At 39.4% G+C, this 23905-nt stretch overlaps 1 protein-coding gene across 1 annotated transcript; it reads right to left on the bottom strand.

The window, feature by feature from the left end:
• Positions 1 to 3464: 3464 nt before the first annotated feature.
• On the bottom strand, positions 3465 to 22632 carry bmp16 (bone morphogenetic protein 16). Its single transcript, XM_012881212.3, has 4 exons — positions 22558 to 22632; positions 21742 to 21825; positions 10741 to 11108; positions 3465 to 5238 (listed from the first exon to the last, which is right to left on the bottom strand). Exons 1-4 carry the CDS (start codon positions 22569 to 22571, stop codon positions 4169 to 4171), a joined length of 1536 nt encoding a protein of 511 aa, XP_012736666.3. The 5' UTR covers positions 22572 to 22632; the 3' UTR covers positions 3465 to 4168.
• Between the last annotated feature and the right edge of the window lie 1273 nt (positions 22633 to 23905).

Raw genomic sequence — 23905 nt, 5'->3', positions numbered from 1 at the left:
CAGCATTCATGCTGATGTGTATTTATGGTGTAATGTAAATAAACCAACAGACTCTCCTCAAACTTTATCCTCCTCACCGACAGAAAAAACCCTCCAATGATATGTAATATCTTCTCAGTGTCTGAGCCAAACGAATTACACTTTGCTTATGAATATCTTTAACCCCCTTCTATCCATCACATATGTAGCATTTACTGAATCCTACTTTTTAAGATCAAAAACATTTAAGAACTGATGAAGAAAGGCTTTTTTAGAGTTTAAGCGGTATGCAGATCACTATTGTTGAAATTGCTACATTACTGTAGGGCAGATAAACCCTATCTGGATAAATGTGGGTGGGTTATATATAGAAAGGTGAGACTTATTGCTCATTACACTGCACAGAGTTTTAGTACAAAGTATTATGGTGACAAAGCTGTTTGGGGAAAAGGTTGTGCTATAAAATGCACATGCTCAGAACCATACCAGTATTCACGTCAATGCTGCTAGGAATTGAAATCTTTTTAAAAGTTAGGTTTTTAGTCACACATGTGGAGAATTACAGGCAGACTGGTTCTGCCAGAGTGAACTTTTAAATCCCCAGGTGGAGAGCCAGTCCATTACCTCTCCAAGGTATTGCCTCGCAGAAGGCCTTACTCTTGATTTCCTCTGACTCACTGGACAAATCAACAAAGTTTCAACATATAAGCTGCCATTTGAATAGGAAAATTATCTGTCTCTACTTTAATCTAATTATCTGTCTCTACTTTAATCTTGGGTGTTATGCATTAATGCCTGAGTTAGATGTTTCTTGTGTGACATCATGGCTTAATGGGTTAATGGAAAAGACGCTGCTTTAGTTGGGTGACATTTAAAATTTTCTCTAGGACTCGCAGCTGTTTCAGAATAGAAATGTAAAACTGCTTCCCCAGTTGCAATATTTTAAATAAAAAAAAAGAGTTTTGGAGCTTTACTCTGCTGCAATAGTCTTTTCTTCCACCCAAACATGATACCAAGCACATCCCTGACCAACAAAACGATTGTAAAGAAAGAACAAATGGCTGATGCAAAAAAAAAAAAGTTACTTGACAGTTGTTCTGCTTGGTCTGTTTATTAGAGGTATATTGGCAAACATTTTACAAGCTCTTGCTTAAATGTTTCCATTCATGGAGGAAAATGCATCACTGTAAAACACTCACGAAGCACAGCAGAGAACACGTTTAAAGCCCCTGTTTTAAAAGGCACTAAAGGCCGAGTTTTACTATCCATCACATCTTACACATGCAAACACAACTATAGCAAAGACACCTGTGTTACACACTGTAGCTGCTAGAACACACAGAGCTTTCAACTGATGTGTTAGTTCAGTTTCTAGAGGTAATACCACATTATGTCCGCTATTATGTGTTGCACACCAAAGGGCATGTGAAGCATCAAACACTGTTAACTTCAATATACTAAACATTTGGACGTAAAGATACCATTAAGTACTGCATGTGGCTGGCAGGCTTTCATGTTTGCTGTATATTCTGAGTGCAGGTACTTTAAATATTTTCTAGATTAAATACACCATACTGCTGCTTTCTTTAAATACATAATGTGTCTTTTAAGTTAGAGTTCACCTATTTATGTAAAAATCACGACACAACCATTACATGAATTTCTGCAAAATAAATGTACAAAATTTGTTCTTTTTTTTTAAATAAGAATGATGGTAATACATTCAAATAATAGCATATTAATTCCTCAGCATTATTGTTTCAAATAGCTTGTGATGTAGTGGTTGCTTGTATGGTACAGTCATTCATTATATTAGCTTTCATAGAAACAAATGGACCCTTCTTCTCATTCAACCACTGCGGATAAAACTCCTTAGCACAACGTTTTTAATGCCACGCTGGTGCCGTCGTCATATTTCAAATACGGTGGATTATTCAGGTCAAGTCAGGCAGAAGTACATCAGGATTGCTTGAATGTTGCACAGGAGCTCAAATATTTCCCCGAGGACAGAGATGTTGATGATTACACCCCCCAAGACTCCCCAAGTCCAAGTTGAGCATCAAATCTTTGGCACCATGTCCATGTCAATTCTGGAAAGGCAGAAATTATCATCCTCCCACGAGATGGTCTGGTCTTCCTAAAACTCAGAACTGTCAGTCGAATAATGGTCTTTATGTCTTTATGTAAGATCTTTGTACTGTTCAGTGCATTCGAATCAACTTGTAAACCCCCCCCCCCTGCTATTTACTGCTATGAAATATTTTTTAAAAAGACTAAGATATAATATTTACCTCACAACAAAATCATAGTATGTACTTATGTTCAATGATAACTTGCTGAAATAGGGTAACTAATGGAAAGTACTTTTATCTTGAAGACAAAGTGTCTTTGTATTGATACAGATAGTACCTGTTAATCCCATAATTTAACTAGCCTAATTCTATACTATATGGCAGACTATACAGGTTAAGAGCTTTTCTTCTTCCTCATTTGTGTTATAAGATGGGCAAGGTTATTAGGAAACCATGTTTTAACTCTATATTGAAAGCTTTGTTAAGTCTAATCTTTTACAAGGTACCTGATAAATCCCAAAAAATGTTATTCTAAAAAGTTGGGAGTATTTTTTATGGTGCTACCTTACCATTGAAAGAATAAGGTGTCAGTGGTCATTTAAGATTATTTTGTTTTGAAATTACCGAAATTTATTTAAGAGAACAGTCGGTCTAAAAAAATCCTTGTGGTCATGTGTTACTCATTTGGTCGTTAATAGCCCACATTCTGCAAATCATGATAGTTGGTAAGTTAAACCCACCCTTTAACAAAATAAAATGACAAACTTGAAAGCTGCCATTAGCTCCTTTTACTGGCGAATACTGTTCAGTAACCTTGCCTGCAGGCTGAATTCTCATGTTCACAAACATATTAGAACCTATCTTGTCCCGATCCCGCCTAAATCGTTCTGGACCGAACCGAACACGGTTCGGGCCAATCACATCGCAGTATTATGGTTTAAGGCGGGACATATCGAAAGCAAGAGCTGTCGACCACACAGCTGAACTAACATAAACATGGCAGTGCTGGACACATGTGTAGCTGCTGGTATCACAGCTGTTTTTTTTTTTCTTCAAAATCCACAGTTTCTTCTTTGAAAGAAGAACAGCAAGAAATGCCTTAACCAGGGTAAACTTATTGTGGTTTCTCATAGCGCCTGCTGCTTACATTTGCATTTGATACTGTGATTGGCCAAAACCAACCTTTGGTAGGCGGGCACTAGGTGTCGCTTCGCCCAATCAGCTCGGAAAGATCTGCTGAATGTCCCTCCTTTCCCCAAACAGATTTGATGGGAGCAGGAACAGATTGATAATGTGCAGAACATAGAGTGCTCCACATTATCAATCTGGCTGGCCAGGTTAATTGCTCTGCTATGTTAAAGAAAAGCCATGTGTTCAGTCATTAGTGTACACATGGGAGAAGACTCAGTGTTATTTATCCAAATAATCAACTATGCCTTGCTTACTTTCCCCCTGATTATGTGAAATAAAGCTTGTTCGTGAGATTCAAGTCCCAGACCTCGAGTCTGAGCTAAGTCTCAAGTCTTTAGGTTGAGAGTCTGTGTCAAGTCGTTGAAGTCGTTGTTTTTGCTATTCAGGTGCAACTGAAGTCTCCATCTCTGCCCATCAGTGGTTCCTATTACTACTTCAGAGTTTGGCTGTCTTCCTTCAACCTGTGCTTTCTGACAGGTTGCAGTCATTAAAGCACGACTTTTGTCGTTAAAGCATTTGATGTCAAAGCATAGGCTTTCTCACAGTGAAACTAGTAGACTGGCAGTGAATGATGTAAACAGCTGCAAAATTGCAAAATGGTAAATAGAGAATCCCTCATGGCAGTTTATTTCTGTCATTGGTATGACCGCTTATCATTTATCCGCACGTAGAACGTCGATTCTTTCAAACTTTCTCCTATCTTAAGCTCCCTCTTTCTAATCTCTTGCTTCTGATAATGATAACTTTCCTCATGTCTGCTCACATTTCTATTTGCCACTTTTCTTTCAGTCTCTGTCCGTTTGCAGTTTTTGTTTTTTGGCTGTTCTCTTTCTGCCTCCTCCTCCCATCCACCTGCCCTTTCAGCTTCCTTTTTTGTTTTCCCGATGGTCCGCTGACAGTGTGAGTGTCCCAGCCCTCCGGCCCCTCTACCAGCAGCCACAGCTCTCCACCACCATGTCTTGGTAATTTTTCAGCACGACTCTGTCGTGATTGTCCAGGTACAGCAGGGCAATGGGGCTGAGGGAGGTTGGGACGCAGCAGGCCCGGGGCACTGCTACGTTCACAGAGTTTACCATGGTTTGGACCACAGCATGGCTGGAGGCATTCATGTGGTCAGCCAGAGGGTAACGGCACTCTCCAAGGCAGAAGAAGGCATCATAGCCACTAGGTGCGATGATCCACTTGTGCCAGCCCACATCACTAAAATCTACATATAGAGGATGGCGCCGGCACCTGCCACGGGACATCCGCTTCAGTTTAGCTGGACCACCATTTCTTTTCACCCTTCCACGATCACTCCAGCTTGCTCCTCCTTTATCATCCCCCCAGCTCTTCGTAGAATAATCGATTTTTCTGGCCTTTGCCCAGTCGTGGTCTCTGTTGTGGCCTTTGCTGCTTTTCTTCCTCCTCATGTTTGACCCTTTTCTGGTCTTAATCCACTTGTTATTACCAGATGTTCTCCTGCCATGTTTGACTAGAGGCTCTCCATGGCCGTCATGACTGTAAGTCACCAAGAGGGGTCTCTCCTGGGCCCAGCTGTGATCGTCCTGCCCCACAGACCTGCATACCCTCAGGTGTCTCTTTTTGTATTGCTCTGCCTGATCATTACCTGCAGCAGAGGAGTAACTCTGGTCAGGTGAGGTGGTGCTGTTTTCAGGTTTGGTCTCCAGGAGGAAGCCCAAGCTGCCGGTCCCACCATGGGCCTTATGGAGGAGCTCCGCATTTAGGCTAAATGCCTCCCAGAAACCACCAGATTTACGGTTATGAAGGCCATCTGTGAGTAACCTTGTTTCAAGCAAAGTGGGCTCAGGATCCTCATGGTGTTTAGAAAGGTATAAGTTTAATCTGTGGGGTCCAGGGCCCAGGGACGCTGTGTCACTGCGGAGTAGGCGAAGTTCAGCAGAGAGAACCGTTTCATCTTGAGGTATAGAGGAGATATTGAAGGAAATGTGCACTCTTGTCTGATCGTTTGCTTTGGTACTGTCTCCATGAGGTTCTGAAATGAAAAACAAAAACGGGTAGGGAAGAAATAAGTTTAGTGTAGTTGGACGACAGATAAAAATAACCCTAATAATTGTCAAGTCCGAGCATCATCAATAGTGATACAATGTTTTCAGTCAATCAAAAAATTTGATTTTCATGAGATACAAGATGTTTATTGTTACATTCACAGTAAAAACACAAGTCAAGACTTTGTAATGGAAAAATTAATGCTTACTTCCCAATACTTAAAAAGAAGTTAGCATGTATGTTCTTATTGTCTTTGACGTTTAACCTCAACAATATAAGAAGGGATGATCTGTACTGTACAGACTATAAAATATTTTGCAAGTAGACATTTCTGTACCTGGGTTTAAAGGTGTGTCATGATAAGCATTACTAAGAATTTTAAACTACACCCCCAGTAAAAGAGAAAAGTATAGTCTTGTAAACACGTCACTAGCTTTATCTGTTAGACAAGAGGTTTACAAAGAGCGATATGGCAAACTAATACAACTATTGTACACCTGAAAAAAATGTTAAATAGTCTATTTAACATTATCTTTGAACACAGTTCAACGACATAATTTTGTCCTGCATGCTTTTAATGTGTCTCTGATTCAACAAACCTGAATCATAAATATGGTTTGTTTGCAGGCATCAGCAGAACCAAATGTAGAAATTCAACCATTTTAATTTGCTGAGTTGGAGCAGAGACACATCTAAAGCATGCATGAAATCGACCCTCAAAGCCTGTGCCCGTATTCACGAAGATTTTTATGACTAAAAGTAGCTCTTAGGGACGTCATTTTAAGAAAAACTCTTGAATTTCCTGAATTTTAAAATTTTTCTTAGAATTTTACCTCGTTAAGATAAAAGTTATTCACAAGGCATCTTAGGCCAGAAACATAGAGAACTGATTGGTTGATCTACCACCTAAACAGTGGAAGTAAGCACAAAACCTCTTTAACAATCATACAATTATAATATTTAGATAAGATAAACTTTATCATCCCCATAGGGAGAAATGTATTAGTTTCAGAGGCCCGTTGAGTTAAATGTACGGCTCTACCTAATGTAATTTTATGGAGGATAAAAAATAATAGACACATTTTGGATAATCAGGAATATAAAGTGGAGAAATTTACAAAGAATATATATAAAAGAGGTGAGAAAGTATTTTCTTTATTGCGTGATGATGTATGTAGCCTAAATGGTCATCTAGAAGTTAACTTGTTTTATGCCGTCTCCTCGCTTTGATCACTGCACGGAGAACTTCTTCTCACCTTCCAGGCTGGTGCGTAAAAAAAGCACCAAGACGTGCAGAGAATAAGGCGCATTGATCTGCAGCAATACGATTTAAACTCTGTGTATTTGTGCCGTGATCTGGTGACCCGTTTAACTTTCAACACTCCTCCTCCCGGAGATAAATGGACGGGTGCGCTGCTGTTCGGTTTTTCCATTTTTTTTCTCCATTTCATGTTGGTGATTTTTCCAAATACGACCGCTTTATACAAGCAGGCAGTCCTAGTAAATCTGACATGTGAGTGCAAATTAATATCAAATAGATAAGGTGGTAAAATGACTGGCGAGTAAAAATAAGCAAATCAAAATAATGTTGAGGATCTAAATACATTTCTTTAAAACATTTTAATGCTGAGTGATAAACAGTACGTTTTTTCTAGTTTTCATCATCATGAGACACATTTATTAATCCAGTCTAATTTCTCTCCTTTGAACACTAAAAGCACTTTTGTGTTGTGTTTTTCTTTTTGTACTATCCATGACTATCTATGATAAAAACTTTTGCCATTTCCTTGCTCAGAGTCACTCTCAGCAGCGATCTGAATCACTTTTAAGCTAAGACTCATAAGTAGGAATATTTAAGCTAAGATAGGAACTCCCTGAGATGACTCTGAGAATCTTTGTGAATATGGGCACTGGTCTATCTGCACTTCACTGGTGTAAAATACTGTCTACAAAATATATGCCAAGAATGGGTAATTCAGGTCCTTGAGGGCAAGTATAGATGTGTCTGATCGACAACCTGCTTCAGAGCATTGAATTATCTCCTCAGTCTGCCACCAAGTTCTGCAGGAGCAAAGGATGCAATCATTTCAGCTAGGTGTGTTCAAACAACGAGCATGCAGGAAACAAGCTCCAGAGGACTGGATTTGCCCATCTATGAGGGTCATACAACCAGTCCTGCAGGTGCCCTTGTTGATGTTAGTAAAGGGAAAATGTTGATGCCTGGTTCTGCTGGAGGTTTTTTCCTGTTAAAAAGGGAATTTACCTCTCCATTCATGGTCAATATAAGGGGTCTCTGCAAAATCAATGGCACAATGCAAGTGACTGTCCAAATTGGTCCATGCTCATTCAGGAGGACTGAATACTGCAAGGCAGTAGCTATGTTTCCACCAAATTGTCATGCGAATTTTGAGCGAACTTATAAAATGTTGCAGAAATGAAAATTTGAGGTAGATGTGTTGCAATCTACTGGTTTGGAGCAAATTAGCTAGGCTACATAAAAAAAATAATAATTTTGTGAGAAGTTGATGTTATGCATGACTGTAATAAACAGGAAGTAGAGGTTGTAAACTGGCGTGGACCACACATCTGAGAAAATTGAGAGGGGTTTTTAGGAATGTGTTGCTGTTGGGCAAGTTGTAATTATTCTGTCATGTCAACTAGTATTGACGATGTTACTTTGCTTCCAGAGGAGTAGCGAAATCAATGCAATTCTGTGTATTTTATGGCAATATCTGGGAAGACACCGACAATGGAATCAGCCGATCAGTCATCGGAGGTAAATTTCGTTCAAGTGCGAGCCACGAGCCATTGACAAGGTGTTGAAACGTTTTCAGAAAGAACTGAGCGAGAGTCCAGTTGCCTCTGATTTAAGCCTGTTTGCTGTTGCGATGACCCGGACAACTGAGAATTTGCACAGGCATGTGAGATAAATGTGTGCTACTTTAGAACTTATTTGGCAAATGTGTTTCCATGTCCTGTCTAGTGCATCAATTCTTTTTCAGAAAAGCCAAAAACTACCTCAAGCAAACAAAACATTTTTTGTGAAATTGAGGAAGTTTTTTTGAATTTTGCTGTTTCCATCACCTTTTTCCTAATGTGATAATTCAAAATGTGCACATAAAAACGTTGATGGAAATATATTTGAGGACTTGATTTTATCTGCTGGGTTTCCTTAGGAAGCTCTGTCTACATGATTTGATATAATTGCCTTTGTGAAGTGCTTTAAGATACCATGTGTCCATGGATTGGAAGTTAGGTCTTGTTTTTTGGTTAAAAACATAAACTAATTTTATTCTTTGCTGTAATATACTCTTAAAAAATCATGCAGTTTAGCTTTGTGCATTATTTCTTAGTAAAACGAGGAACAATTCACAGGGTCAGATTTTTTCCTTTACTCATATGTAGCTGCTTGATACACAGGATAACTAAACTCATGAACCTCTATCAAACATTATTTTTCTCTTCCAGTTTAAAGCTGAGAGATATCTGCAACTCCTCAGTGCTAAAATATGATTGAATTGACCAGAAGACTGGCACACTGCTCCATTTATTTGATTTATGGCTTTTTAGTGTAGTATCAGAATCAGAAACAGAAATACTTTAATAATCCCAGAGGGAAATTGTTGTTTCAGTACAATCGCCATAACAAACAAACAACACATCACAAACATGATGGACAAAAAACATGTTAGTAATTATAACAACAAGATATTCCTTTTGGATGTCTATTTGCTCTTTTTTGAGCAGGAGTCTCTCTTTGACCCTACAAATTTAATGTGATTCCAGGTTTGTTCTGATGTAACTTTTCCAGTTCTTTTTCTGATCAAACAGGTCTATAATAACAAGCTATCCAAGCAGATAATGGCACCACAAACTGTGTTAAATAGAGAGAATGATATTTTAACATAATGTAATTTTCTTGTAAAGAGCTCCGTAGTTTCACACTCTAATTATAGGACTTGTGTTGGAAATAATGACAACATAAAAGGAAGATTGAAGAGGTCAAGAGGGGCCCAACTAATTTTTGCCCTCACACTCCCTGAGGTCGTAACAAAGCCATAATGAGGGCAGCAAAGATTACACAATCCAAGATGAAAACTGTGAAATTATATTTTCACTGATAAATGTTTCTGGTTTAGATAAACTTTTCAAATATGAATTTATTAAAGGAAAAAGAGATATTTACATTAGCCTGACCCTATGTGGAAAAAGTAATTGCTCCCTGAGCTCAATTGTGTCTACTGAGGCAACAACTCTACTGAAGCATTTACGATGGCAATGTATCTTTCAACAGGAACTTTTATTCTCAGTTTTGCAGAATGATTTTATTTCAGCAACACTAGAGAGTTTTCAAGCATGAATGGCATGTTTAAAGTCATACCACAGCAAATAAGTCATAAGCACACCTTCAAAAAATGATCACTGTTTATTTTTCGCTACCCAAAACTGAATTAACTAAGGCGGGTGAATCTTTTCAGTGCTTTAGATGTTGTTTTGGGTTCCTTGTGACGTCCTGGATAAGCTGTCAGTGTCCTCTTAGAGTATTTTGGGTTGGCTGGCCACTACTGCAAAGGTTCACCTCTGTTCAAAGTTGTCTGATATCAACATGTATTTATTGATCAGAAACATTTAAATGTTAAAAATTAGCTAAATACAGAAATAGTCTGCATAAAATGTTCTAACTTTTTGTAAAGACAATTACAAAGTCGGCCTTCTATCACCTGAAGAATATTTTTGGGAATTAAAGGACTGATGTCTTAGCAGGATCTTGAAAAACAAATCCATGTGTTTATCTTTAGTCAAATTGCAACAGTGTTTTCACAGATCAGCAGCTACAGTCAATCCAGAACGCTGCTGCCCGCGTCCTCACTAAGACTAAGAAAGTAGAGCACATCACCCCAGTTCTAAAGTCCTTACACTGGCTCCCTATATCTCAGAGAATAGACTTTAAAATCCTTCTGTTAGTCTATAAATCCCCGAATGGCTTAGGACCTAAAATACATCACAGACTTGTTATCAATGTATCAACCCTCCAGACCACTCCGGCCTTCTGGCTCAAGTATACTCTGCATACCCAGAACCAGAACCAAACATAGAGAAGAAAATATTGTTTTTTATGAAACACTTTGAACGCTTCAAAATGTCTTGTTACCGAAATGTGCTATACAAATAAACTTGCTTTGCTTTTCTTTTATATACAAAAAAATCATGAATTGGTTTTTGGGTGGTTTGAAGCTAGGAGTTGTATTACACATTTGAAGTATTATGTGTTTATCCTAGATCTTGACTGCAAATAGAGGATCACAGCAAGCAGATCATTAAGACATACTGTATGTGTCATATTTTAAGGATATGCACTAAACAAGAAAAAGACTGGAAATTGTGGCCTCACAGCAACGTAAACTAAGGTAACAAAACAAGTAAGAGGAGTCACACTTGACGATCAAAAGAGAAATCGCACATTTAAGACACTCAAGAAGTTTCTTACCACTGTGGTGAAAACTGCGAATAGTGTTAGCCTGCTGGATGTGATGGCTGGGAAAGCTAAACGATGGGTCTTCCAGCAGGTGGTACTGCTGCTGGTGGAAGTGATAGAGGTCAAGGAGGTACTGCGGCACTGGCACGCCGGGCCTGGGTTCCGGCTGAGACTGCAGGCCCAGCCGGCTCAGGAGGAGGGACTGGATGGTCTGAGCCACGCCAGGATCTGGTGGTGCTGCCGTGGACGATGGGGAAGAAGGTGATGGGGGCACCCTGCCATTGTCAGTCTCGCTGGATTCTCCACCCTGGCGACCAGACGAGGCTTGAGGTAGCAGCAAGACCATGAGGAGCAGGAGGTTAGCAGGGAGCATGGTGGACCTGAACAAGAAGGAAAGCATTTGGTGGAAACTAGCTGTACAGTTCATTCAAAACGTTTTTACTCTCTTGAGGTTTTTGCAAACTTTGTCACATTACAACCAAGAACATTCACGTACTTGGATTTCATCTGCTGTATGCTAATGACACAAAATAATATAAATTTGTGAAGTGGAAAGAAATGACTTTTACCAATAAAAATCTGAAAATTTCTGCATGCATTGGTGCTCAATTCCATTGAGTTACTACTTTTTAGAATTACCCTTTTCTGCAATTACAGCTGCAAGTCCTTTAGGGTAGGTCTATTCCAGCTATGCAAGGCTAGGCTGATATTTTCGCCTTTTCTTTTTTGTAAAAAAATAAATAAATCTCAGACCCAGTCAAAATAGATGGGTTTGAGAATCTTGCCACGGATTCTTATGCGCATGCAGGTCCTGACTTTGACTGGACCATTCAAACACACGAACAAGCATTTATCTACACCGTCCCATCATGGCTCTGGCTTTTTGTTTAGTGCCGTTGTCTTTCTGGAAGGTGAACATTTTAGTAGCCTCAATCAGGTTTTCTGCGCTGATTGTCCCGTATCTAGCTCCATCTATCCTCCCATTAACTCTGAACATCTACCTTGACCCTGCTGTGGAAAAACACCCATATAGCGTGATGCTGCCACCACCATGTGTCACCTAGGAGATATTGTTTGTGTAATGTGCAAGTATTGGTCATACATAATGTTGTGTTTAATATGCCGCAAAAACGTCCTCTTTGATCTCATCTGAACAGATCACCAGGACTTGGTTTGTTTAGTTTTAAATTGACAGTTTGTTTCTTCCTGCCACTCTTTCATACAAGCTAGATTGTATGCCAGACAAGGTTACCAAGGGGCACATGTCTGCTTCTCTGATCAATGTCTTTGTAGCAAACAAAAAGGAGCTTTTTTCCCAGACCATACCACAGGAAGGCAACAGCAAGGTCAGCTTTACCTTATTGTGCACATTTTTCTATACATAGACTCATAAAAGAGCTCTTCCTCCTGTCACCATGCTATCATTTGTCTGTGTCTGCAACGTGTCTTTTGAAGTTAGCTTTCTGTTTGTGTAATTGATTTTAAGGTGCTTTGATTTCTTTGCTAAATAAAATCAAGGTTAATGTTAGATTATATGAGATTTAAATTTAAATTTTCAGTTAAATTCATTGTTAATATTACTGTTAAAATGTTTTACATTTAGATAATTTAACATTTTTGTCTTTTTTTTTGTTAATTGCTGGTGCATCCATTAACCATTTTCAGGACAAAAGTAATGAGGAAAATCTAAAATAGAAAACAAAAACAAAAAAGTTTAAAGTCAGTTTTCTTGGGATTTGTGGCACCAGTAAGAAGCGTAAATATCTTATACTCAGATTGCCTGGCACATTATTATCTCTGACATGTGTGTTTGTTGGTCTTCTTGATGCTGTATGTTCTCTCATTGTCTCTAATAAACTTCTGAGGTCTTCACAGAACAATTGGCATAACACATTAAATGACTCACATATGGACTGGGTTCACTTAATAGATTGCTACTCAAGGCAAATGCCTATACTGGAATTTATTTGGACTAAAACGGTGGTAACAATACAAACGTATACATTGCTTTTGGCCTGTCCACACAGAAACAACATTGGGTGTATCGGCAAAGGTATTTTGTCGTTTCGGCTGTGCGTCAACATGGATCCAGCGTTTTGGGAGACTGTAAATGATCCTAGAGTGGATACATTTCAAAACGCTGGTTTCGTGTTTCCGTGTGTACATGCAAACCGCATCTTTTCTGAAACAATGACATCGTAGCTTTGCCTCTCTCCATTACGTCACTCTCACAAATAACAACAAAGATGGCGCCATCCGGTGTAGCGCTCAAACTGAGGCAAATACTGGCTTTCTTATGGATGTTATTACCATCCTCTGAATCTTCCTTTCTAACGAGCCAACTCTACACCCGTCCCCTGCCAACTCGCATAAAGATCACGTTAAACATGTGTAGATGTTTGTGTCTGATCCCCTGGCATTGTGCTCTGTTCACTTCTATGAGTTGTCTGAGCATGCCCAATGTTTTTATTTGTGAGGCAATGCCACAGCGCCACCAATAGGCCTGGCATACTTACTACAGCATTTTCAGTGGCACTTTGTCCTCTCATGTGGACGCACATTTTTTCTTAGCTATTTTTAAAATTTACCATGTTCTTCTTCAAGTAGACGGTGCCATAGTTGCTTCCATATAAAGTCGTAATTAAACACGGCGAGGTTTGTGTTTTCATTATGACAAAATGTAACAAAGCTGAGTAAGAGTATTTTTAGGTACTCTAGGTGTCCTAGATGTTTCTTTCTGGACCATTTCTGTTTGATGCAAAAACAGCAAATAAATCATACGGAGTAATGACAATATAAAGCACTGGTTAAGAAATCTGCAAAAGTGATAGCCCTTTACAAGGTGTTCCAGCTCCCAGTATATCATGCTCATGTCCTTTTTCCTTCCTGGACACACTAGTTTCTCATTAGTCTTCAGCCTTCATGTGGCATATGTTCAAGAAATTTGCTGTCCACAAATCCATACAAAGCTGTTAGCTTGTTATTCCTGCCTACATTGTTTTATTTTCCTTTCACTAATTTATGGCGAAGCTCTGTACCCGCAAGACCCATTCATCTCACTGGACACCTCGGCAGGAGCAATTAGGCATCCTCAAACTGGAATATAATCATCTCATGTGTTAGTTGTCAGAGAATTTAGCGTGCTGAGCATCAAAACTTCTAGCATTAATCAGAGGTTGTTGACTCTGGTGGCATGTTATGGAGTTGTAAAGACCTGCCACAATGACACATGACCTGCATTTTTTTCTCTCTTCCTCTTCAAATCACCAGAGAATAAAGGTATTAAAGCATTCAGTGGCTTTCCATAACTTTGACTGCATGCGAGGGAGTGAAGAGGACATTTCCTAAGCGCCAAATAATAGATCTTAATAAAACTTACAGCTCTGATGGATAGTTAGTTAGATTTGTTCGTTTATGAGGAAAACATGTAGCAGTGTTTGCAACTCTTTTATAGGTGTTTCATGCTGATGGATCAGTGTGTTAGGGTTAAGTGCTTATCCTCTGAACGGTTCTCCTTGCCATTTGTCTTTGTGTTTGACTGGTAAGAAGGAGCCAATAACATTCAGAGCTGAATTTAGAGAGAATCAGTTAATCTTTTGGTGAAAGTGTGTCCCAATTTGTTCCTCTAAATCAGTGTTTTCCAAATGTTGGCCAATTTTTCCAATATATACAACAATTAAATAATACATTATTGAACAATGGCAACACACACAGAACCAAAACCTAGTAGTTATTCTTGTTAATTTATAACCACATTTATCTCTTGTAAAAACAAAAAAATTGTAAAAGCCTGTTAAATTAATCTTTTTCCCAGAATAATTTAATTCCTGGATGTTCCCCCACTTTGAGGTTTATGAACCCAACGTTAGGGCGCTCTGCTCGGTTAAGATGAGCTACTTTCAAAAGTAAAACTTTTTTGCTCACTGAACCTTAGAGGCAGGGCCACCAATTGCTCTTCATAAAGAAAACAGACATCCCTTCTATAGGGTATATAGAGAGGGCCGGCAACAGCGTTTCTGGTGAAGCTCACAAAAAAAAAAAAAAAAACACCCCCAAAAACATAAAATGAATGAATCTTTTAGAAATGTAATAATATTTCACTGCAATATGCAGCATTAAGAAAAATCCTACCACAAAATCTTATTCTTAGAGAAAAATATTTGGTTCAAACTGAACAATTTCTAAATAATAAAAAATTTAATAATAATTCATTTTAACTTGACATTCAAAATAGATAAGGCAAAATAACATACAATTTAAGCAAGACAGATGTTTGCTGACCTTCAGACATTATTTGGTAGCTTCAAGAAAGTAGCTATTTACCAAAGACTTTGCCTTATGTATAGTCAAAGATATAATGGTAAGGTTTAAAACAACTGGATCAGAGAGAAAAATGGCCAGCTGAGGTTATCCTGGCACCTCGCAGAGTGAGAAAAATGTTAAAAAAGGCAAAAAAAAAAAAACAAAAACAAAAAAAAACACAACAACAACCAAAAAACAACAATAAACAAACAAAAGAGCAACAACAAATCAACCGTCAGAATAGGGCAACGGTTTAATTTCATTCTAAGGTCTTTTCCCTGCAAGATGCATTTATTTGAAGGGTTTTTACACATCTTCAACACGTGTCCAATTAAAAGTGAACAATGTTTTATGTAATTATTGCACACTGCCTCTTCGTGAACCTTGGCTTTCCACAAATTCAATCTTCAGAGTAGAGGTAGGGATTATTATCGAATCACAGAAAAATCGTCCTACTTTACCTAATGGCGAAGCTTAAAAAAAAAACAATATTTTACATTGTATAATTTGGATCTCTTGACATCACATTGGAGGTTCTAGGCTTTTCCAGGTGAGCGATCAGTTTCTCACTCTGAGTGTCAGTGCGGGAATCCTTTGACTTCAAAATGGGGTCACAATCCACCATGACCTGGCTAACACCCTGCCTTTTTGTGGTGAAGGTCTTAATAATGACGGGTAATTACAGGCCAGCACAATAATAGCTCAGATGACCTGAACAGGTTAAGGTGCCTAAAGGTCAGGAAAATGGATAAAATTTGGAAAAAGAGACTTATGAGCTATAAAATAAACTTAACAAATGCATATTCCTGTCAGTGTAAGCGCTTTAGGTTTGGTGTCATGTCTTTCCTCACACAAACACTCCCATATCTCCAGTTTTCTCACCTCTATCTCCTTATCTCATCTCTGTAGGGGACAGAGAATCGATTAGGGCCTCTGCAGCGAGATAGCAGGGGTGTTTATGGGTGAGTAAACATATAATGACGCTGTAATGACTCGTAATCTTGCCACACTGTCAGAATAGAGGTAAGAAAGAGGTCACAGGTGTGAAGGCGTGTATTTTTTTATGTGTGTTGCTCAAACGCTGCACGGTTCAAAGGGCAGGCATGGGAAAATGAACCAACTCCTACCGTGGGATTGTTGCTGGCTATCTATTAAACTCTGGCAGCTCCACCCTGAGCTGTTACACCTGAGGCAGCGAGGCAGAGGACAATTACAGATTAGACACTGCTGGACGGCCTCTCCCTTATGCTGTGGGAGCTTATAAAGCAGACTAAGGACAACAACACCACCTCTCTCTCCTGTACTTTCCTCACCTATATACCACCCAAGTGACTCTGAGGTACAAAGGTTTGGCTGTCACACAGCAAGGTGTGTCTGAGCCTGTTCCAGGCTGAGAAACAGAGGAAAAGAAAGAAGCAGGAAGGCTTTCCTTGGTCACATTTAAACAGCTAAACTTTTCCATCTCTTTGCTGTTATGGTTCAAAGTGCTTTTAATGAGAACGTTCTACGGTGAAAGACATTTTCTGTCTGTTTTGTAACAGATCACTAACCCACACACCTGTCGCTGCAAACTGCCAGTCAGCTGGCTGCAAGAAATCTTTTATACTTTCATGTCATGTAAAAGCAAGCAAAACCTAGCTTTATGGAAATATTTTTGGCTTCAAAAATCAGTCAGTAATCTTAAGGAAACTAAACAAGCACCACATATCACCCATGAAGCTTATTATGTTAATAAAAGTTTGCAACAAGTGGGGAGCCCAGTGCAAGCTAGTTAATCTAACATGAGCTTGTTAGACTTTTGTGAAGGGCAGAACAACAAAAAAAGCAAATATTTTCCACAAAGGATCTGGAAAACTATAACGAAATTAGAGGGTTTTTATTTTACATTTACTTTAATGATAAATAAGTATTATTGTTAATATTTTGTGACTGCGATAATCTGTATGCTATATTATTTCAGCAGCAGAAGAAGTTGGATGATGTTATACATTTTTGTTTTTCCCTTTTAAGTGAATACTTTGAATATTATATTTCAAGTACCATACATGCAAATTCTCTATGCAAACAGTGTTTCTGGCCCGTTGGATATGTCATGTTCAATAAATTAGAATATGGGTTCCAATGAGGCCCATTCATTAGTTAAAAGTACCTTTTAAATAACAACCTTTAAGAAAGTATTAAAAAAGCATTAAACATATTTTTCATTATGCCCACATTTCTCTATTGCGTTCTCTGCTGTAATTTTTAATTGGTTCGATGTAAGTCCAGTTGCCTCTGATATAAGCCAGTTTGCTGGTTTGATGTAATATTTTAAACTAAAATGCTGTGTTTTCATTATATGCAAGAAAAAAAAATCATTGTTATTAACAGAAATATGGGCTTTAAAACATCATTCTGTGCTGTGAGTAATTCATTTATATAATGTGTTTACCTTAGTTAATAGGTAACTGAAAGAAATTGATAATATGTAAATTTATTGAATTTATTGACTATTTAAGCAACCAAGATGATAAAACACACAGAGTTGAGGAGATATTGTGAGGAAGGAATGGCAAGAAATTCTGGGTTTATTGTACTCAATACCTTTAGTGTAATATTCAGCAATAGTTTTGCAATTAAATGTTTTCCTAATATCATGCCGCCCTAATGACCTTGAATTCAATTCCCATACCAAAACTTGGTAAAATGCATCCAGGCCTAACTGGTGAGTTTTACATGTGAACCTTCTCCTTCCGTCCAACCTGAGTCTGGCCTGAACTTGAAGTAATGAAATGTTTGGAGGGTAAACTCTGTAATTAAGGGGTCATAGATAAGGTTAGAGAGCGGTATGAAGGTTTAGAGTTAAAGACTGGTGTTTTTCCGCCTTTTTTGTTTCAGATGGATTAGATGTGGCCCGACCCTAATGAGCAGACAGTAGTGCAGCGGGTCAGCGTCGTTTGCTGCTCCGACCCTGCATCTTTCTGAACTCGCTGATTAAAACCTCCAACCTCTGACGTCCACCTCTCTTTTTATCTGTTTATTTCAAACTCTGCTCCCTTTCCCCTTCCTCCTTCCTCTTTGCATTCCTTGAACTTTGTCCTGTAGCTTTGTCCTTTGTGTTTTCCTATAGAGCTGGTTAAACATGCATGCACTTTTTTTTTTAAATGTAACCCTAAATGTTTCCCTGTCCAATATTCACCCGTCTTTGTCCTCTGTCTCTTGCCATCCTGTGTTTGAAATATCTGTTTTTATGCTTCTCTACATCACCTCCCCATACCCTATCAGTTGCTCCCCTTCCTTTGCCCGTTATTAATGTTTTTCTTTTTTCCCCCCCTCCAAAGTCTTAAATGAATAGTGTTTTTACGGAAGAGCGCGGCAGACTGTTGCTCGGCCGGAGGGCTGGTGTGTCACCGCAGCCGGCTGATTTATCCACTGCCGCTGTCTTCATGTTACGCCTGGTCCCTTAACTTTCCCTTCCTGTTGTTCTTCCCGTGTTTCTTTCCCTAAATTCCTTCTTTCACTCTCTCTGATTTAATCCCTGCTCTCCTCTTCTCGGCTCTCATTGTTCAGTGCGGCCGTCCAATTCTTTCTGAACCTTGATATGTGCTGCGAACATGCCGCAGGGTTCATTTTTGTTCTCTGACCAAACAGCCAAGGAAACATTAGGTCAAATAACCTCATGAGCCAAAATATGAAATACAAGCTTGTTGTTACTTCTCTAAAGCAGCCTTTCCCCCCCCTTGAAGTGACATTGAATGCTACATGCATGAGAAAACAAGATTTTTCTTAGAAACGCATGTTCACCAGCTGTAATTATTAGGTGATTTTCAACAACACTCTTCACTGTGGATGCTGTTGCTGAGTGAAGAAAATTCACTCGTGTTTTAACAAAAATTCAGAGGAAGGACAAAGGTGTAAGAAGTTCTTTAAATTAAATTGTGTTTAATGGTGCTAATTTCTTAAAAGTTACCAACATGGGGCCCACGGGCAACAAGTAGCCCTCGAGGACCACATGTGGTGCCAACGAACCTTTACTAAGAAAAGCACAATCCACTATTGAGCTGTATCTAAAACTTTATTTTATCTTCTTGTTTAATTATATTTGAAAATTACAATATATATAACAAAGCATGAAAAATGTATTAACATAATGTTAAGGTGAACTCTGACTTTTAATTCAAAGATCAGTACTTGTAGCCCTTCGTAAGACTCAACACCGAAGAAGTAGCTCTCAGTTTCAACTTGCTGTCCTTCAAGTTTCTATAAGATGCTAAATTAGCTCATTGCCTAATTTGCATAATTGGTCATCTGCCTGGAATTGCATGTAATTGTAACGGATACCATAGGATACGGAAAGTGAGAAAATATCTTTAGAACTAAAACTGAATTCACTTTACATTTTATATATATATATTTTTTTTACATTTTTTTAGTTTAAGTTTCTTAAATCCAATTTGATTTTTAGAAGCACCAAGAATGGTATCATTGTTTTTAACTTAAATATTTTTTGAGTAGATTCCACATTATCAGTCTAAAGCAGTGGTCCTCAAATATCCCCCCCACACCCCATGTGTTACCCCCCCCCCCCCCATCCCAACAAAATGGGTTAAAATGTAACTTTTATTGTTTTCTGTTTTAATACATGAAGGTGTTTAACTGGAATGTTTCAACATTGGCATACTTTTTAACTATACAATATTAACAATATAAATGGATTTTAGCCCAGCTCGTACCTGCCGTCAGCTTTTAACTAGCCATGAACCTCGTATGAAAAAAAAATAAATATCAAGCCATTAATATTTCAGATAAACTTCAGTTACATTAAGTTTTGTACGTTTTTAGGAGTTTAATAATAGTATTCATCATGCTACTGACCGCAGGTACAGACCAAGCAGCAGGGGGTGCTGTTCTCAAATTTAGAAGGCCTGTATTTTCTGGACAAAAAAGGGTAAGGCTTTTCTTGCTCCTCCCCTGCAGTACCTTCACGGCCCACTAATTGAGAAGCACTGGTCTAAAACCATTAAAAAGAGTCAATAGGAATGCAAAGCTTAATCATACATATAGCACATTTTACATTCTGCCCTGCTGTAAATATATCAACCATTGGCTATTTATTTCACAACATGAAAAAGAATGGGATTGGGGTGGGTGGGTGGGTGTGGGGGGCTAAGGATGGGGGGGGGGGGGATGTTGGGGATCTAGCTCTGGCTCGCAGGGGTTTTGAGACAAGAGAGTGGTCCATAGCAGCACCCACTGCTTGCTGAAAATGAGTTTGAATGTTATTAGCTTTCACTAGTCTCCCAATGTCTCTATTAAAAAACAGTAAAAGTTGCTAGTCTGTTAAGAAAAAAAGGACTTGCTAAAGTAGCCTGACAACTTGTCAGGCTTGGTTTGAGGATGGCGACTGTTGCTAAGTTTGCAACAGCCTCTCTATTTTCTACAAATGAGTGAGAGAGAGACTTTCAGTAGATGTCAGCAAGGCTACATAGAGTGCAACAAATTTGTTCTGTTTTATCCCTCTGCGTTTTCAAGCTCCGCATGTCAGTGAACATGTTGGATCAGGAAATGTAGGAGGCATTTTGGAAACCTTTCTGTTAAGTTTAGGGTCTAAATTCTCTACAAATTGTTGCTTTAGTAATGCTGGCCATGCTAACTGTGCTTATTGTTAATACAGAAGACAAAACTCTGCAAACAATTGGTCGCAGTGAATGCTCTTTTGCACATGACATGACTCAACCTCTGAACCTGATATATATAATTTATGACAGTTTAAGGCAGAGAGGTGAGAATGTTTTTTTTTGTTTTGAATGCTGTCTTTATATCCCTGATCTTAGAGAAATCAAGACTGTTATCAACAAGTTAAAGTAAGACAGATGCATCTCTAGTTGTTATCAATGAGTTTAGCCTGTGGGGGAAATTCATTATGTAGATGGAAAAGTTAGAAATTTTGCAGAAGCTGGTGTTTTCAGATTTATACCGTTTTATACTATTTTATAAGAGACACAGACACTGTAGGCAGAGCAGGGTAGAAACACCTGCCATAAGTAGTAAGCTTTAGCTCATGAAGTTATGTGTAAATGGACAGACCCAGGTGATATTTAGGAGCCGAGTGGATCTGGAGAACCCCTGCTCCACCTGACGAATCAGGTCATCGTAAAACAAAAGGCTTTGGTCTCATCTGCAAGTCGTGCAAGAGCGTTAAAAAGCTCCATCCTCCTGTGGCTCATCTCCTCGGCCTGAGATGCTTGGAAGCGTCTGCGCCACCGGTGCGTTGTGGTTTACAGGGGGCCCCTGCTGAGGTGCAACACTTCACCAGCATCAGTGGAAACACTGACATGTCCAACCCGCAGCTGCTGAAAGCTCAGAGACTGCTCTCGTTTGTGCGTCTGACAGCTAAACCGATGTGAAATACAGAGCTAAAAAAAGAAAAAGAAAAACAGTTCTGCTTCTTGCATTAAACCTGGTGAGTGCTAACATTGGGAGCCAATTCATGCTGTGCATGCTGAAGCTGTGGTGAATGACGCTCTTTGAACTTATAATGGGCGCATTATTCTCATACAGGTTGCTTACCGGGATAAGATTTTGATAGAGTGAAAAAAAAAAAGTTCGAGGGGAGGGTTTGCATGTGTGTATTTTTCCCCAGAGTGGCTAATGGTTTCAGCAGCACTGTTCCTGTGGCCTGTTGCATGACGGATAGTTATGTGTGTGTGTGTATGAGGATGGAGTACTCACGTCCAGGTGTGGTGAGATGTATGCAGAGTCCATGGTATATCCTTGAGCTCCAGTGTTACGATCCCTTGCCTGGTGCTCTCGCTCCTTTGGACAGAAAAAAAGGCGAAGTGGACTAATTACCCTGACTCTGTCTCTGTTTGCCCCTCTAAGAACAATCAGGCTAAGTGTTCTGCGTTTTTGAAGTTAACTCTGCTTGCTCCATGTTTTTTTTCTTTTACTCGCTCAGATTCTCATCCTGTTGTCACTGTCAAATAAGCAAACTGTTAAAAACCTCCGCCGGCTTCCTTTTTCTTTGCCTGCCTGACCTCTGCTGGTAACCAACACCCTCTCTTGTCCCCCTGCGCTTCCAGCCCTGGCTGCTAAAAAGTAGTTGGCCGCTGCAAGAGAACAAAACAAGTTGTGTGTCTTTACTGGTATCACCGACAATAACTCCCTCTTGTTTCTAAACCTGCTCACTGTCTACTCTCCTTCTCCACTCTGTTCCTCCTTTTTGTATCTCCTCCCCCTTTCCTCCCTCTCTTTCTATCTCTATCTCTCTCTCTCTCTCCACAACACACACCTCCCCAACAAACACACACACTTTTTCCCTTCCAGCTGGTAAACTTTGTTTAACTCAGATTTTACTTAAGTGTCAGATCTACAAATACAGTAAGGCGTTTATCCCTCTTTTTTCACATAAATCCACCCACACAGGCACAGCGCCACTTAAAAATGAAACCAAACACACCGATTTACCTGCCCACTAACTGGTCAAGATAACCTGAGAGGTCAGCACACACAAGAAGACCAATTGTTTCCCTCCTTCAACAAACTCACCTGCTGTGTTTCATCGGCAATGTTTGACTTTTTCCGCCAGCATGCTCGCGGACAGTCCCTTCGTCATTATAAATACCCGTGACAGCCAGAGCGAAGAGACTCAGTTACAAAACAGAGGTATGAATGGATGACTCATGAGAGCTGCCATGAAGTCACGACAGCTGGGGTTTGTGATTGGATCAAAGTTTTCTTTTTTTTTTTTTTAAACAGGACTGCTGTGCTTCTCCGTGATGGGTTGAAGCAAGGTGCATCCGTCCTTCCCGAACAGCGCAAGCGGGCGGGGGTGAATTTGTATTCATGAGGTAAGCCCATGAGAAAACGTCTCTTTAGGATGCATCGTCTCTCATATTAGATCTCATCTGGAGAATCACTCACCCACGTCCCTCAGCTCCTCCTCCCTTGTCCCCTCTGCTCCCTCTTCCAGTCCACTCTTGTACAAACACACACATACACACACAAAAACTCAACCACAGACTTCATTCATCCCCAGATGGAGTAATTGTCCCACTGCAGTGAGACACAGGCACACGGAGGCATACTCGGGCGCAGGGCATTTGAAGGTTTCGTAAAATTTGACTAATCACTGAACATTAAAATTAAATAAGAACTCTATCATATTGCCCGTAGAATGTTGACCTGCTGTCAGCACTTAAAAATGAAGACTTAGACCTACTGAACTGACCTGCAAACATTGACATTGTAAGATGAAATATTCCTGTCATTCTTGAAACAAAGTGCTTTTGAAAGTAATAAACTTGAACGTGTGAAATTAAACTTTGTCAATAAAATGACTAATCTGCTCTTGTCAGTAAAATCTAGGGGATTTAGTTTACACAGATCAAGAATCTAAATCAAAACCATCAGAATCATGTTTAGTTGGCCATGATTGTGGGAGGGAAACCCAGGAAATACCGGGACACCAGGGGGAGATTTCAAGGTGTTTTCAGGCCAGAAGTGATATATAATCCCTCCGGCAATTCCGATATCTTCCCTGGGGTCTCCATCCCAATGGCTAATTCAGAAAAACCTTTAAAGGGAGGTGCCCAGGGGTCATCCTGAAATCTTTTATATCCAGATGAGATGTGGGTCTTGTGCAAACTCTTTAAAGATGACAAAGCTCCTCGTCTTATCTCTGAAGCTGCGCTCAGATACCCTTTGGAGGAAGTTGACTTCAGCTGCTTGTACCCAGGATCTTGTACTTTGGGTTTTATCTCTTCATCATAGATGAAGTTTAGAGTGTAGGCAGACTGTACAGAGCTGCTGAGCTCTTTCTGTACCAAGAGAGACCGGAGCAGCAACGTCATTACTGCAGACAAAGCCCATTTTCCAAATGTCCATCTTCCATTTA

Source organism: Fundulus heteroclitus, chromosome 18 (genome assembly GCF_011125445.2).
Source record: "Fundulus heteroclitus isolate FHET01 chromosome 18, MU-UCD_Fhet_4.1, whole genome shotgun sequence".
Lineage (NCBI taxonomy): Eukaryota > Metazoa > Chordata > Actinopteri > Cyprinodontiformes > Fundulidae > Fundulus > Fundulus heteroclitus.
This window is presented reverse-complemented; position numbering and strand designations above follow the sequence as displayed.